At 34.3% G+C, this 17,157-nt stretch overlaps 1 protein-coding gene across 2 annotated transcripts in view; it reads left to right on the forward strand.

The window, feature by feature from the left end:
• The window catches only part of SLC25A16 (solute carrier family 25 member 16), a 31,305-nt gene extending 14,402 nt beyond the window's left edge, over positions 1–16,903 (forward strand). Inside the window, exons 5-9 of one of the 2 annotated variants that reach the window (XM_057736566.1) lie at positions 3,347–3,468; positions 3,721–3,787; positions 7,864–8,026; positions 12,216–12,284; positions 15,272–16,903. In XM_057736566.1, coding sequence (XP_057592549.1) covers positions 3,347–3,468; positions 3,721–3,787; positions 7,864–8,026; positions 12,216–12,284; positions 15,272–15,428 — 578 coding nt within the window. In that variant the 3' untranslated portion in view covers positions 15,429–16,903. The remainder of the gene's footprint in view (positions 1–3,346; positions 3,469–3,720; positions 3,788–7,863; positions 8,027–12,215; positions 12,285–15,271) is intronic. The other variant, XM_057736567.1, reaches the window with a different exon arrangement.
• Positions 16,904–17,157: the final 254 nt, after the last annotated feature.

Here is a 17,157-nt window from a genome sequence, read left to right on the forward strand (position 1 = left end):
TTGTAATGATGGAATTATACACATTGTTTCTTTAAAGTGTGACTTCCTTCAGATATTTGGTGGCTTTTCGATGGAATTATACACATTGTTTCTTTAAATTGTGACTTCCTTCAGATACTTGGTGGCTTTTCGGTGGAATTATACACATTGTTTCTTTAAAGTGTGACTTCCTTCAGATACTTGGTGGCTTTTCGGATGTGCATACCTTTCATGGCCTGGGGAGTTTCAGGAGTATTCTTAGAGTGAACATGAAGATTTGAACCTCTCGACTTGCATGATTTTGTGGGGTTTTCTGGGTCAAGTGGGTAGTGAACCCTTTTTAGAGGTCACCTTGGGCCACTTGCTGGAAAAGGGATTAGGCTAATCTTGATCCAAAGTATTGTTTTTATCTAAAATTAAACATTCAAACTGACTTTCTGCTCATTGTCTAAAGGAACTGAGTCTTTGTCATTCTCAAGAGAGAACTAAGGGGGGGAAAAAGAACCAAGGGTTGCCTGTGTTTGCATTAAAGTATTAATATATTAGTTGTGTAGGTTTTTAGCTCAGAGATAATGTTATAATTACTGAGGTAGAAATGGTATGAAAGATTCCTAGATAATGACACAAAGAACATTGTTTTCTAATCCATGTGTAAAGAGTGGTGAACTGATTTAGATTTCGGGGGGAGTGGCAGAAGCTCTGAAAATTAGTATAGATTTAAGTTTGGGCTAATAAAAATGGATGCAAGTTACAGTAGCATTTGCTAAGTAAATAGGGTAAGATATCTCAGGTCTATTAAATAAAATTAAACAAATACTAAAAATTTAAAACTGGAAATTCTTTGGTGGTCCAGTGGCTAGGACTCTGTTCTTCCACTGCAGGGGGCACCGGTTTGATCCCTGAAGGGGGAACTAAGATTCCACAAGCCCTGTGGTGTGGCCAAAATAATAATTATGTGTCAAAAAAATTAAAACTAAAAAGTTAAATTAGGGTAAGAATACAGAAATCACTTAAATTGCCACTTTTATATGACTCATATGCTATTGTAGGCCAAAGCTGTGGCAAAAAAAATTATATTTTCATTAGGTAAGACTAATAAAAAGATGAAATCATGTTACAAGCCTACATAGAAAAAGAAAGTCATGACAATACCTTAAGCTCTTCCTTTCCAACCTGGGCCTGGCAGAATGGCTCCTGCAAAGAAGGGTGGTGAAAGAAGGGTCGATCTGGTTACCAGAAAGGTAGTGACCAGGAAATACACTGTTAACATTCACAAGCACATCCCTGGAGTGGACTTCAAGAGTGTGCCCCTCAGGTACTCAAAGAGATCCAGAAATTTGCCAGGAAGGAGATGGGAAATCCAGATGTGCTCATTGACACTATGCTTAACAAAGCTGTCTAGTCCAAAGAAATGAGGAACATCCCCTACCATATCTGTGTGCGGTTGTCCAGAAAACATAATGATGATGAAGATTCACCAAACCAGCTCTTTATGTTGGTTACCTATGTGCCAGGGAGGTAACCACTTTCAAAAATCTGTCACCACTTTCAAAAATCTACACAGCTGATGTGGAAGGGAACTGACCACTGATTGTCAAAGAAAGTTATAAAACTGCCAAACAAAAAAAAAGAAAAAGAAAAAAAAAAGAATGTCATATGAAAAACAAACCAAAATAACACGAGTGTTTTTTTGTCCATCCAGTGTTGGAAAAATTATCTAATAATTGAATATTCTACTTGTCTAATAATTACCTGATACTTCTGAGAAGTTAGAGAAATAGGACTTGTATTCTAATGGATGACATTATAAATTTACACAATCATTCCGAAAGGCAGTTTCTATTAAAAGCCTTATGCTTTGTCCTAATAATTCTATTTTAGGAATTTATCCATAATGAAATATTAAGTTATAAGGACATTCATCAAAGCACTGTTTGCTGTTAGAATATGTAGCAAATAATGGAGACAACCTAAATGTCTGAGGATTGTTTAAATAAATTATAGTACAGCCAGGTAATGTTTTTCTCACGTGTAAAGATGTTCAAAATATAATGTAAAGTAGGAAAAATTGACTACAAAATAGAATTATACCATGCTCACGGCGTTTTGTTTTTTGTTTTTGTCTTTTAAGCCTCTTTTAATTCATGGATTCCCCCTCCATCCCTTTCCTCCCTTACAATAAATCAGTTGCACAACCCAGGCTGTTTCCCATGATCTGGGTGGTGCTGATCCCACCCTCATGGTGCATGCCAGCATGGTCCTCTGTCCTTCATCTTCTATGCAAATTGGCAGTTGTTCCCAGAAGTGGCATGACCATGTTTTAAATGTATGTATATGTTTACATGTGTGTAAATGCCCCTGTATAAATGGTTTGGAATGTTATATATTTAGGTGGTTATTAGTGGAGGATGAATGTGTATATTTAAAATTTTTTGATTGTCTATATTTTCTAATTTTTCTACCCAAACATATATTTCCTTGGTACTTTACAAAAATAGATTATTTTTAATTTTAAAACTAATTCATATATCAACTATACCTCAGTAAGAAAGATACAAATAAAAAACTCAGCTGGATAGTTTATGGAATTTGAAATCATATATTGATGAAAATCTAGAACTTAATAGTAAATTTGCTTATCAGGAGATTTTATTCCTAAAACAAATTGTTTCTATGACCTTGAACATTTATATTTTTATTATGTTTAGTCAGTAACAAATTTACTTAAATTTTATTTATTTATTTTTCAGAATTCCTGTGTGTGTGTTTTTTGTTTGCTTTTTTTTTTGGCCTGGCTGCTCTGCTTGCAGGATCTTAGTTCCCTGACCAGGGATTGAACTTGGGCCCTTGGCAGTGAGAGCACAGAGTCCTAACCACTGGACCACCAGGGAATTCCCCTTACCTAAATTTTAAAAAGAAAATAGTGATCATGCTTTGAATTTTTAAAGAAAATGCCTCTATTTTTAAAAGAATTCCTTAGGTGGGTGAAGCATCTCTTCATTTTAGGATTAGAGAAAATAAGTAAAGACAAATATCCTGCCTAGTGTTTTTCTTTTCTGATATCTTACCTGTGAATAGACAAGTAATAGAATTTTAAAAATACTCATGATCCACTAACACTGTACTGTTTTGGGGCTAACATAACTTCACAGTGGGAAGAACTTGAAAAGATTTTACAAACTGACCCTTTTATGATATTATGATATAATTCTGTCAGTAATATTACCTTTGATTTCATTGGGTTTTCATCACTGTTATATAATTTGAGAGCATTACTAATGATAGGAAAGATATATATATATGTACATATATATAATCATATATAATATATGATTCTTATACATTTAAGTTTCTGCTTTCCTTTCAGGTATGACAGCAGTTATCTGTACTTACCCTCTTGACATGGTTAGAGTACGCCTAGCATTCCAGGTGAAAGGGGAACACACTTATACAGGAATTATTCATGCATTCAAAACAATTTATGCAAAGGTACTTCATTTTTACTTTTCTTGTCTATAACATGTTCTTTTATATTTAGGCAAATATTTTGAATGTTATTGTTTTGAATAGTTATTGTTTTACTTATAGTTATTGATACTAATAATAATAATTGTGAAAACACATCTGTGTTTCAGTGTGAGTCCAGAATAATTTTTCCATTATAACATATGCTATTGTTGTTTTGCATTTATCATAATGAGCCCAATGTAATTTCACTTCTAATTTTTCTTCACTCGAAAGGAAGGTGGTTTCCTTGGATTTTACAGAGGCTTGATGCCTACTATATTAGGAATGGCTCCATATGCAGGTATGTTTTAAAGTTGGCAAAATCTTGATTTTTCATTTTCTTGTAGGAATGATTTTAAAGTTTAGCATTTTATATTTAAGCCCCTGATCTGTCCAGAATTACTTCTTTTCCTCTCTAAGGATAACCGTTGATTAATTTCTCTTTTCCCCAGTGATCTTTAGTGCTACTTCTTGAAACAATAATAGAGTACAGTTTTATAATGTCTTTATATTTGATAGGACAAGTCCCTTGACCTTATGCATCTTTTTTTCAGGAATGTGAGGACTATAGATATCTAGCTATTCCATGTGCATTTTAGGATTATTTTTTGATGTTGCACAAAAATTCTTGTTGGAATTCTGAATGCATACACATCTTGGACATTTTTGTTAGGTATATTCATAGACACCTTATAAGCTTTGTTGTGTCTTTTAGAAAATTACGTTTTCAATTTATTGCTTGATTTAACTTTTATATGATTTTATAGCTAGCCATTATTCTACTTGATATTATAGCCTGCTACCGTGTTACTTGTAAATGTTTGGATTTTCTGTGTGGACCATCACATCCTGTGCAAATAAAATCATTTTTCTTACTTCTGTTCAAATCCTTATTTCTTTTTCTATTTATTTTTATCTTATCTTACTGTACCAGCTAAGGACAAACAGTGCAGCAGTGAATAAAAGTGATGATACTTGGCATTTTGGCTCATTACTGATTTTAAAGGGAATATTTCTAAAATTTATTTAGCATGATGTTTACTGTAGTATATATCATTTATCAGGTTGAGAATTTTTATCTGAACCGGTGTTGAATTTTATCAGACACCATTTTCTGCAATTACTGATGTTTTTTCATTTAATCTGTTAATTTGATGAATGACCTTAATAGATGTTCTAATGTCAACCCAAATTGGTTATGATATAGTGATCTTTTTATATTTTATTAGATTTAATTTACTAATTGCTTTTAGAAGTTTTACATCTATATTTATGAGTAAGATTAGCTTGTAATTTTCTTTTCTTATAATATCCTTGTGTGCTTTGAGTATCAAGATAAGATGGTTCTCATAGAATGAGTTGAAGAGTATTTCCTCATTTCTGTCCTTAGGAAGAATCTGTATAAAATGATTAGAATTGTCTGTTTCTTGAAAGTTTTCATTGTGAAGTGATTTTTAAATACTGGTTTAATTTCTTGAATGGTTGTATGACCATTCAGATTTTCTATCTCTGTGAGTCATTTTTGGTAATTCATACCCTTCTTTACCATTTTGAATTTGACTGTTTTGTGTTTGTTTTCAACTTTCTTGGCAGAAGGTTTTCCTTATTTCTTGATATTTTTTCACATCAACTTTATCTGTAGTCATGTTATTTTTCATTTTTATTTATCAGTTATCAGATTTTATAAAGAATCATTTTTGTCTTTCTCTTATCTTTCTCTTATCTAGTCTACCTTCATTTTCCATTTCATAGATTTTTGTTCATGTCTTAATAATCTCTTTCCTCTGGGTTTATTCTTCAATTGTATGCTTACCTCATTAATTTTCAACCTTTGGGGTTTTTTTTCGCCTAATGTAAGTATTTTTTCCTTAACTGCTGCTTTAGCTACATCCCTTGAATTTGTTATTTTATTTATTTGTTTTTACTTAAGATTTGGAAAATTTCAAACATCTTCAAAAATTGGTAGTACTGTGTTGAACCACCATGTCTATCACCTACCTTCACAGTGATCAGCTAATGACAAATCTTGTTTCATCTATTCCTCCTGCTTACTCCCTCCACCCTTCATCCCAAATTGTTTTTAAATCAAATCCACTTTATTTCCCCACAATATTTCCAGTATTCATCTCTCTATGCCTTAAAAATATATATATACACATATATGTATAACCACATACCATTATGAAACTTTTTTTTTTTACATTCTTTTTTTATATATATTCTTTTCAATTGTGGTTTATCATAGGATATTGAATATAGTTCTCTGTGCTATACAGTAGGACCTTGTCGTTTATCCATTCTATATATAAAAGCTTACAACTGCTAACCTCAACCTTCCACTCCATCCTTACCCCAAGCCCCTCGCCCCAGCAACTGCTAGTCTGTTCTCTATGTCCTTTGTGTCATATTTTAGATTCCACATGTAAGTTATATCATATGGTATTTGTCTCACCATTATGAAACTTTCTTAATATCATCTAGTATATTGTCATTGTTCAAATTCTCCCCATTTATATATATATTTTTTCCCAGATCCAAGTTAATATTTGCCTGGGATATCTTTTTTCATCCTTTCATTTTCTGCTTTTTCATATTTTTAAGGATTTATTTTGTAATCATCATATAGCTGGGTATTTTTTTAATTGGGTCAGTAAAATCTTTTAATTGCCGTTTAGTCTACTTAATGGTTATTGTGATTATTGATATATTTGGACTTATTTCTTTACCTTACTGTTGATTTCCACCTTTGTTTTCCTTTTTATGTTTGTTTTTAATCCTTTCTTATCTTGTTTGCTTATTTTTTCTGAATCCTTAACCCCCAATATTTTATAAATATATGTTAATTTGCCTCCTCCTATGCTTGGTGGTCTTTATTTATTTAGTTTGTTGTTTTATTTCTTGTGGGGTTTTTTGGGTGGTCTTTAATTATGGGTCCATTACTTGATCTTAATCTCTGAATTTCTGACCCAGTGATTCCATCTTCTGTAGGCCCAACGGCAGGATCTATCTCAGTGGCTTGGCTGCTGTTGGCATCAGAATGTAGAGTCACTCCACCTCCCTCATGGGCCATGACTCCCAAGTGGGCCCAGATTATATTTTGGAAGGTGGTGCTGCTAGGGATTCTTGGAAACCTTCTCTTCCTTTCTGTAAGCCCAGCAATGGATATAGTTTTTCTGCAATGACAGAGTCCTTCAGAATACCTGGACTGTCATTATGCTGGAATCAGAACTCTTTAGTTTTTTACTATATTTCTTTCATTCTAATTTTTTGTTTTTAGTTTTGTTTTTGAAATACATTTTTTACATAGTTATAGTATGTATATAATTTTTTCTTAATTTTTTCCCATTCCCCAAATATTTTTCATATGTCTGAATACTAGTCACATTTTTATTAATTGTGTCATATTTCACTGAATACCATTCCACATAATTTAGGTATTTCTGTTTTTTTTCTACTTGTGTTTAATTTGCTATGAATTTCCTTGTTGTGAGCTTTTTTGTAGTTAAGATTTCTGTATTTAAGTCTGTAGAATAGATTTCCCAAATATAAGTGTATGAATATTCTAAAGTTGTATAGCATTATTATAAAATACTATAAGATCATAAGAATTTTATGTAAAGAATAAATGCATATATTGAGGTATTATTTTTGTTAGTGCTTATTTGTTCTTAAGCATCAAGTATCTTTTAAAATGTTTTTAAAATTTAGTGGATATCAAGATATCTTGAGTAATGTTTAGTTGATAGGAATGCTTGAATTCTCTTTTTAATTTTTTGAGTGTATGACTTTAATGCTTCCATTATAAAATGGTGTAAATATTCAGCCAGCACCAACTGCACATTATCAATAACTTAATTCAGTATTCATTGGATTCCATGTGTCTGGTGAGTCTCATTGTCATAACTCTTCCTTGAAGACAAAATTAGACACTGAGTTGAAACAACAGTGCTTTCTCACTTCCGAATTTGTTGCCTCTACCTTACATTATCACCATCATTGTTATTGTAAATATGTCATGCTTACTTAAAATTACTAATCATTAATTTAACTTTTACTTATGTGAAACCTTGGAAAACTGTTTAATTCTATTCATGTATAAGGTAGCATTATACTCAACTACTACCTGTATTCAGTGAACAGAACATTATATTAGTGTTTGAAAAACCAATGTATAATTTTGTATAGGTGGTACTTTTGTTATCTTTGGGTTATTTGTAAACATTAATTAAATCTTTTTATCTTAGATTAAGCCAAACATTGGAAATCAGGAAATGCATAATTAGTTCCTTGAGTTAATTGGTTGTTATGTAAGAATGGTGTCCTCTCACAGCTCACGTTCTGTTAAGCATCCTGCTGAATTTATATTTTGTTTTTCAGGTGTTTCATTTTTTACTTTTGGTACCTTAAAGAGTGTTGGGCTTTCCCATGCTCCTACCCTTCTTGGCAGACCTTCATCAGACAATCCTAATGTCTTAGTTTTGAAAACTCACATAAACTTACTTTGTGGTGGTGTTGCTGGAGCAATAGCACAAACAATATCGTAAGTTTCTTCATCGAACTAATTAAGTCAGATTACATTTATCCAATACTGATTTTTAGCTTTCGTTAGTCATTTTATTTTTTCTAATAGATTATTAAAACACAGGATTCCTTGCAAAATATAAATATTAATTTAATACATTTTTTCCGATAGGCCTGCACTTTAAGCATATTATAAAAAACTTTGTGCCAAATTGACCAAATTAGTTTGAACCTACTCAATTTCTGTGGATTTATAAAGAAAGAAAGGAAGAAGAAAGCTAGCAAAAAATACTAAACATAGTCTTCATCCATATTTTCTCATGAATTTGCCCATATAAGATTTTGGAAATTTGAAGCCATTTATCGTGAGTGTGTGTGTGTGTGTGTGTGTGTGTGTGTGTAGGCACAACTTCTCTTGCACTTAATCTTGAAGGCCTACTTTGTGCCAGACAATATGCTAGGCATTGGGAATTTCACTGAAGGAAAAATAAAATTATTGCCTCAAGAAGCCTATACTCTTATTAAAGGGAGTTCTATTGAATATATTAATATAAGTTGTATTAGGGACAGATGAATTAGGTGGAAAGTGTAATTGGAAAGGTAGCTTTAGAGAATTTCTGTAGACTAAGAGAGATTGGTTAGATGAGGTAAAAAGAAGCTGGAATACTAAGAAGCAAGAACTTTTCAGGAACAGGAAGAAGGAAAGCTTTCTGTGACTGAGGAGTATCCTGAAAAACAGGAAGACAATAGGAAGTAGTAGTGTCACAAAGGTTCAAAAAAGAGTATCCAATGGAAAAAGAAAAGTCAAAGTAAGATAAATACTGAAAAGTAAGGTGTTCATTGGAATTTATAATTAAGGATTACTTTTGTGAAGGCAGATTCAGTATACTTGTTTGTAAGAGCAGATCATACTAGATTGAAGGTAAAGAAAAAAAAGGTATAGGGACTTCCCTGGTGGTTCAGGGGCTAAGACTCCGCACTCCCAATGCAGGAAGCCTGGGCTCGATCCCTTGCCAGGGAACTAGATCCTACATGTCTCAACTAAGAGTTTGCATGCTGCAACTAAAGGTCCCGCATTTAGCAATGAAGATCCCATGCACCGCAACTAAGACCTGGTGCAGCCAAATAACTAAATAAATATTTAAAAAAAAAAAAAAAAAAAGGTGCCTAGTTTACTTTTAGAAATATGGCTGTGGAACCTTGTTCATTTGCAGAGACATGATCACCTCTGCTTTCTGATTCTCTTCTTGGCTTTACTGTCCCTTTTCTTTATTATTTACATCCAGCTTAGATCCTTGAAATCTGTCTTCTGTTTTCCACTTCTCTTCATAAGCTTTTGTTTTGTTTTGCTTTCCTCCTTCTAATTGTTTTAGTTCCTTGGTTTTTGTAAACAGTGTCCTCTCTTGGCAGTCATCCCTCCCAACTTTCCCTTTTTGGGTATCTAGCTGATTCATGTCGTCCTCCTCCTACCTATCTGATCTTTTAAGGCCCAGCCAGACTTTAGTCCTCTGCTCTTTCCGTAAATATCTAGAATAGCTCATATATCTCTATGGTTTCAACGGTCACCTCTGTACAGATAACTAATTCTATTTAAATCTTCATTACTGACTCCCCATTACTTCTCTAGCAATCTCTTGGATGTTTCTACCTGGACTTCTGTCCTCAGTTCAAACTCCATAATCATATACTACTTTCTTGTCTTCTTTTTCGTGTCTTTCCCTTGCCCCCAACTTTCCTATTTGTTATTGATAACCATCTTCTAGTCCTGGTATCTTGAAATCATTTTCCTCATTGTACATATCCCAATATTTTTGCCATTTCTCACTTGAGAACATTGCCTAGAATGCCATTTTCTTTCTTTCCTATTATTATTTTCCTAGTTCTGATCCTTGTACTTTGTCATCTTACTTTCTATTACTCAATTCCTTCTACCCAGACACATCTTTTCCTGCTTGGAAACTAAATCCTTCAGGTTGAGGTTTTGGTCCCTCTGTTCCCCATAAAGTTTTTTCCTCTCTTCACCTCCCATTAAAAGATAATCCATGGGAGTTTCCTTAAAAAACTAAAAATGGAACTACCGTATGACCCAGTAATCCCACTCTTGGGCATATAACCAGAGAAAACCATAATCCAAAAAGAAACATGTACCACAATGTTCATTGCAGCACTATTTACAGTAGCCAGGACATGGAAGCAACCTAAATGCCCATCAACAGATGAATGGATAAAGAAGATGTGGCACATATATACAATGGAATATTACTCAGCCATAAAAAGGAATGAAATTGAACTATATGTAGTGAGGTGGATGGACCTAGAGACTGTCATACAGAGCGAAGTAAGCCAGAAAGAGAAAAACAAATACTGTATGCTAACTCATATATACGGAATCTAAAAAAATGGTACTGATGAACCCAGTGACAGGGCAAGAATAAGGATGCAGATGCAGAGAATGGACTGGAGGACATGGGGTTGGGGCGGTAGGGGTGAAGGGGAAGCTGGGATGAAGTAAGAGAGTAACATGGACATATATACACTACCTACTGCAAAATAGATAGCTAGTGGGAAGTTGCTGCATAACACAGGGAGATCAACTCAATGATGGGTGATGCCTTAGAGGGCCAGGACAGGGAGGGTGGGAGGGAGTTGCAGGAAGGAGGGCATATGGGAATATATGTATAAATACAGCTGATTCACTTTGGTGTACCTCAAATCTGGTACAAGAGTGTAAAGCAATTATGTTCCAATAAAGAGCTTAAAAAAAAAGAAAGAAAATCCATGGGGGGGCCTTCCCTGGTTGTCCAGTGGTTAGGGCCCCACACTTCCACAGCAGGCGGCACATGTTGGATCCCTGGTGGGGAGCTAAGATCCTGCAAGCCCTGAGACAGGGCCCCCCTCCAATAAAAGGTAATTCATGGAGATGCTGTTGAGATGCATAGGGCTCTTCATCTATTAGTAATGCTATTTCTTAAGCTGTTTGGTTGGTACATGGGTGGTTTTTTTATTATAACTGTTTCACAATAAATTTAAATGTATATAAAAGTATATAATTATTTTTGTCATATATCACATATATATATTATATATGTATGTATATATACGTGACGTGTGTGTATATATATATAAATGAGAGCTTTGAGTAGGAAAATAGAAAGCAGCTTTATGACATGAAAAATGTCTCTAAGACTCAATTTTCTTATCTTAATATTGAGATAACAGTAACTACTTCATGCAATTGTAGAAAAGATGGAATGAGATGATGTACATAAATTGTTTAGCACAGGACCTAACATAAGTAGTCAATATTAGGCCCAAAAAAGTAATTAAAAAACAATCACCTGGGGTCCCACTCTTAAGAGATTACTTTCGTATATTTCATTTTAGGCACTCTTTAAAATTTTTTTTAAATCAAGGTATAATTGACAGACAGTATTATATTAGTTTCTGGTGTATAACATAATGATTTGATATTTGTATATATGGCAAAATGATCATGACAGTAAGTCTAGTTAACAGTTGTCCCCATACATAGTTGCAGAATCGGGCAATCTTTTCACATAGAATTTTCTCTGTCCTCTAAATGCAATTATCTGTATTGTTAATTTTAGCCCTTAAGGAGAATTTTTTGGTCTGCTGTATACAGGGGCACTTGCTGAACACTCTTAGAATAGTAGTTCTTAACTGGGGGTGGTTTGCCTCTAGTGGATGTTTATTAATGTCTAGAGACATTTTTGGTTGTTACAACTGGGGGTATGCTACTGGCATCTAGTGGGTAGAAACGAGGGATGTACCTAAACGACCTACAATGCACAGGACAGCCCCCACGACTAAGAATTATCCATCCCCAAATGGCAATAGTGCCAAAGTTAAGAAACCCTGTCTTAGGGTTACAACAATGGAAAACACCCAGTTTATTTCCTCAGGAAGTGGCATTTGATTTGGCTTTGGGGAATAAATAGAACTTGCTGTTGGGTGATGAGAGAGAAGAATCATCTAACCCAAGGGAACCACTTAGGCAAAGGCAAGGAGACCTCTGCATTGTTATTTGATTTTATTCATGTGCCTATATCCTGACTTCCAGATTAGACAAAACAGTAAGAGAATAGGAACACGTTATTTCCTAGCATACATAGGGCTTTGAATTTAATAATTGCTGAGTAGAAAACTAAAAATTATTTTTAAGTCCTTTTGTCTTTTTCTTTTTTTAGCTACCCATTTGATGTTACACGTCGGCGAATGCAGTTAGGAACTGTTCTTCCAGAATTTGAAAAGTGCCTGTAAGTTCTTCATTTGTCATTGTTCAGTTTCTTTAGGAAATGTACTGTGTAAAGTAAGTAGGGAGATAGGACTGTGATCTCACTAGTAGTCTAGAGCTTTCATTTTATCTCCCATAGTATGCTTTGGTAACTTTATAAAAATTTAATCAGGTCCTAATCCTCCTATTAAAATTTTCATTTTAGGGAATTCCCTGGTGGTCCCGTGGTTAGGACTCGGTGCTTTCACTGGGGGGTTGGGGTTCGATCCCTGTTTGGGGAACTAAGATCCCACAAGCTGCGTGGCAAAAAAAAAAAAATTTCATTTTAGAGCAGTTCTATTAAATAGAAATATAATGTGAGCCACATGTGTAATTTAAATTTTTCTGGTGACCTAACCACATTAAAAAAGTATAAAAAGAAACATGAAATTGTTTTAAAATATTTTACTTAAACCAACATATCTGAAATTTACCACTTCAACATTTCAGTAGTTTACATCCTTTTAAAAAAATAATGTTTGAAATCCAGGGTGTATTTTACACTCACAGCACATATCAATTTTGGTCTTGCCACATTTCATGTACTCAGTAGCCACATATGGCTAGAGGCTACCACTATTACATAGCATATTTCTAGAGTTTTCTGTAATCTATAGAGATTTCTAATCATTCTGTTTGATTGGTGATGTGTTGTTCCTCAGGGGAAGAGCAGAATATGTACTCAGAGGTTGAATTGCCTTTGTTCACCCAAAAGATTTTTTGAAGATTTCAGTCTGCATTGCATATTAGGGAGAGACAAAGCCCCAAATGCTGGTTTGAAAGGAAAGAACACTGAAACAAGAAAGGCTTTATTACTGAAATCTGAAAGGTAGTCCTTCAAGCTTTAGTTCTATACCCATCTGCTCATAACATAGAACTTGAGCAGAAATAAGAGTTTAAAGGGCAACTGCTCGTAATATCCTTTAAAAAGACTACATAAAAAAAAGACTACGTCATTATTTCAAATAATATTATGAAACAGTGTTGCTAGTAAATGTCACAGACATAACACCACCAAAATACGAGGGTGAGTCAAAAATTATCCGCACTCTGGCTGTAGAATTTATTTTAATTAACTTTTAGAAAAGACAAATACATCATTTTTCGACATAATCTCCTTGCTTTTCAATGCACTTTGTCCATCTGTCAACAAGCTTTCATATTCCCTCATTAAAAAATGTTTTAGGGACTTCCCTGGTGGCGCAGTGGTTAAAAATACGCCGGCCCCGGGCTTCCTAGGTGGTGCAGTGGTTAAGAATCCACCTGCCAATGCAGAGGTCACGGGTTCGATCCCAGCTCCAGGAAGATCCCACATGCCGCAGAGCAACTAAGCTCGTGTGCCAAAAAAAAAAAAAAAAAAAAGCCTGCCCCCCAAAAATAATAAATAAATAAATAAAATTTAAAAAAAAAAAAAAAAAGAATACGCCTGCCAATGCAGGGAACGTGGGTTCGAGCCCTGGTCTGGGAAGATCCCACATGCAGAGCAACTAAGCCCTTGCGCCACAACCACTGAGCCTGTGCTCTAGAGCCCATGAGCCACAACTACTGAGCCCGAGTGCCTAGAGCCTGTGCTCTGCAACAAGAGAAGCCACTGCACTGAGAAGCCTATGCACCACAACGAAGAGTCTTCCCTGCTTGCCCCAACTAGAGAAAGCCCGCATGCAGCAATGAAGACCCAATGCAGCCAAAATAAATAAATAAATAAATACATAAAATAAATTAAAAAAAATAAATTTCTAAAAAAAATTAAAAAAAAAAAAAAGCTTTATGTTGAGCTGTGAGCCACCAATGCACTGCTGTCTTCACTTCATCAGAAATGAATCTTCATCCTCATAGGGCTGCTTTCAGGGGACCAAATAGGTGAAAGTCTGATGGAGCAAGATCAGGACTATAGGGAGGATACTTTAACACCTCAAAAGGAAGTTTTTGCAGCGTGTCAACAGTATGGGCAGAAGTGTGCAGACGTACATTGTCATGGAAGATTACAGTGCCCTTGGATAGCAGTCCTTTGCATTTAATCCAAAGTTTAGGCTTCAGCTCTTCTCTATCCATTCATACACACTTCTTTGAGACAAAACACTTTCTCCATACTGTGCACAGTCTTCAATAAATAATGGCACCAGGTACACCCTCAGACCACAAAAAATGAATCTCTGCATGCTGCTCTTTTTTCATGCAAATCACAAGTGGGGCATCTATTTTTGCTCACATCGCAGTTACAAATGAACTGATGTAACACGTTCACACCTGCACAGCAGTAACTGGGAAGACAGTAGCTTTGAACGGAAAGCACGCTGATAAAACAGGGCGCCCAAGGACTTCCTAGGTGGCGCAGTGAGTAAGAATCCGCCTGCCAATGCAGGGGACATGGGTTCGAGCCCTGCCCTGGGAAGATTCCACATGCCACGGGGCAACTAAGCCTGTGCACCACAACTACTAAGCCTGTGCTCTAGAGCCTGTGAGCCACAACTACTGAGCCCATGTGTCGCAACTATTGAAGCTCATGCGCCTAGGGCCCGTGCTCCACAACAAGAGATACCACTACAATGAGGAGCCTATGCACCACAATGAAGAGTAGCCCCCGCTCGCAGCAACTAGAGAAAGCCCGTGTGCAGCAACGAAGACCCAACACAGCCAATAAATAAATTAAAAAAATAAATAAATTTATAAAAAAAAAAACAAAACAGGGCGCCCAACAGAAGTTTTAATATAACCAGAGTGTGGATAATTTTTGACTCACCCTCGCATATCATATTAATAAGCCCTGAAGTTCTATGCATAATGCTTGCACTTGTTTGGAATGAATTGCTCTTGTATTATGAATTTTTAGCTTGTTTTAACACTTGCCTTCCAAAAGGTGCTCAAGATTGCATTTTAGCTTCTTTTAAAAGAAGAATGCTATTATGGATCCTGAAATTGTCTCTTCATGACTGGGCATAAAGTTGTCATCATTTAACCATTCTCTTTCAGTACCATGCGGGAGACTATGAAGTATGTCTATGGACACCATGGAATTCGAAAAGGATTATATCGTGGTTTATCTCTTAATTACATTCGTTGTGTTCCTTCTCAGGCAGTGGCTTTTACAACATATGAACTTATGAAGCAGTTTTTTCACCTCAATTAAAAAACACCGTTATATCTTTTCCTTAATAAACTCTCAGAGGGAAAAATAAAATGTTAATTTAATTTGGGGGAGAACATTACTTGAAGAGGGATATTTACCCTGTCACAGGAACCACTGGTATTTTAGTACTTGATTTTTCTATTCATTACAAATTGAAAGTGCTTACTATACTTTTTGATGCCAAAAGCTGTATCTTAGAACATTGCAAAAAATCCTAAGCTGATGCTGGCTAATCAGTAAGGTTATTTGAAACCATTTTAAAGTGTTATTTGAAAGTAGAACAGACTTAAAATGGGATTCAGGAGGTTGCCATTAGTTTTATCATGCTAGTCCAAGCTTTTAATTGCAATTGTGATTTTCAAAAACTCTAACATTGGTTGTTGTTATTATTAACAGGCTTGGTTATATTGCAGCAGAATGATGAGAGCTGAAATTTTAAGTTACATGAAACATAGGTTAGAAGCCAGCATTGAAGTATTATTCTTAATATTTCTCTTCTCATTAATTCTGCTCCACTGGATAAAAGGACAAACACTTTTTCTCTTCATTTTTTGATAAATGTTGTATTCAAAAAGTAACCATGTAGAGACTCATCAGTAAGTCAGAAAATTTCAGGTATTGCTTAAATGTTATTACCAGTTTCGGAGTGATTTAAATATGTTTTTAAAAGTCAGTGTATTTCCCAAAGTCAATAAGAGTAAATAATGAATATCTTTGCTCTCAAAACAAGTTAGCATTATAGATTTGTCTTTGTTAGATGATTTGATGTATATTAGAAAATTTATTTAAGTGGGCTGTGAAATATTCATTAATATAGATGTGAATGTCAAAGAATGTTTCCAAGGTATTATGTTATGACACAGCAACTAGTTCTTCCATGTAAAATAATTTTAGTGCAATATAAACAAGTAGAAATGTAAAACATGATCTGAATTGCTACCTTTTATATTAAAATGGTTTAAAATATAAGAATTCCATTTATTATGTTTAGTGCACTTTTTATGTTTTATTAAAGGCATGACAAAAATGGGAGGGGGACAGTTATAGTTCTTTCCTCAGAAATAGCAATTTGTAGAATTGATGTGATTTTTTAAGACTTTAGAAAACTAAGTTGAAAGTATTATTTCTGTTTCAACTTTTATTTTTTATTTTTGCATAAAAGATTTCTTGTCATACCTTGGTAAAAATTATATGAACTGGTTTCATTTTCAAAGTCTTTATTTTAAAATAAATGTGTATCTTTGTATGATTTATAAGTGTACCCACAGGTAAAAATACTTGTGTTCCTAAAACTATTTTGTATATTTTCATTTCTGGGCTACACTGTAGCTAGATACTGCTATCAAATCTCAAGATAATTTAAATGTATAAATAAGTATCTCAGTTATGTTATCAATAAAAGAGGCCTGCAAATATTTTTTTAAATAAAAACTTGCATTGTATGTCTGTTACAGAATACGTAGGTTATTAAAAATAAATTTTATTCATATTTCAACAATTATTCCTCTCAACTATTTACATTATTGAAACACAAATGTTAAACATAATGGAAGAATACTTAAAATAATGACAGTATTTATATCTGATTTATTTCAGATGGATAACTCAAAGTGAATCTTGACAGATTATCTTCCATTTGAAGATAGACTATTTCTGTTTTCATCTCCATTGTAATACTTTTCTTGCTTTTTAGTGGGTACAGCCGTCTGATCTATAGAATGGGACAGTG

The sequence above is a fragment of the Hippopotamus amphibius genome, chromosome 5 (genome assembly GCF_030028045.1).
Source record: "Hippopotamus amphibius kiboko isolate mHipAmp2 chromosome 5, mHipAmp2.hap2, whole genome shotgun sequence".
NCBI classification, from domain to species: Eukaryota; Metazoa; Chordata; class Mammalia; order Artiodactyla; family Hippopotamidae; genus Hippopotamus; species Hippopotamus amphibius.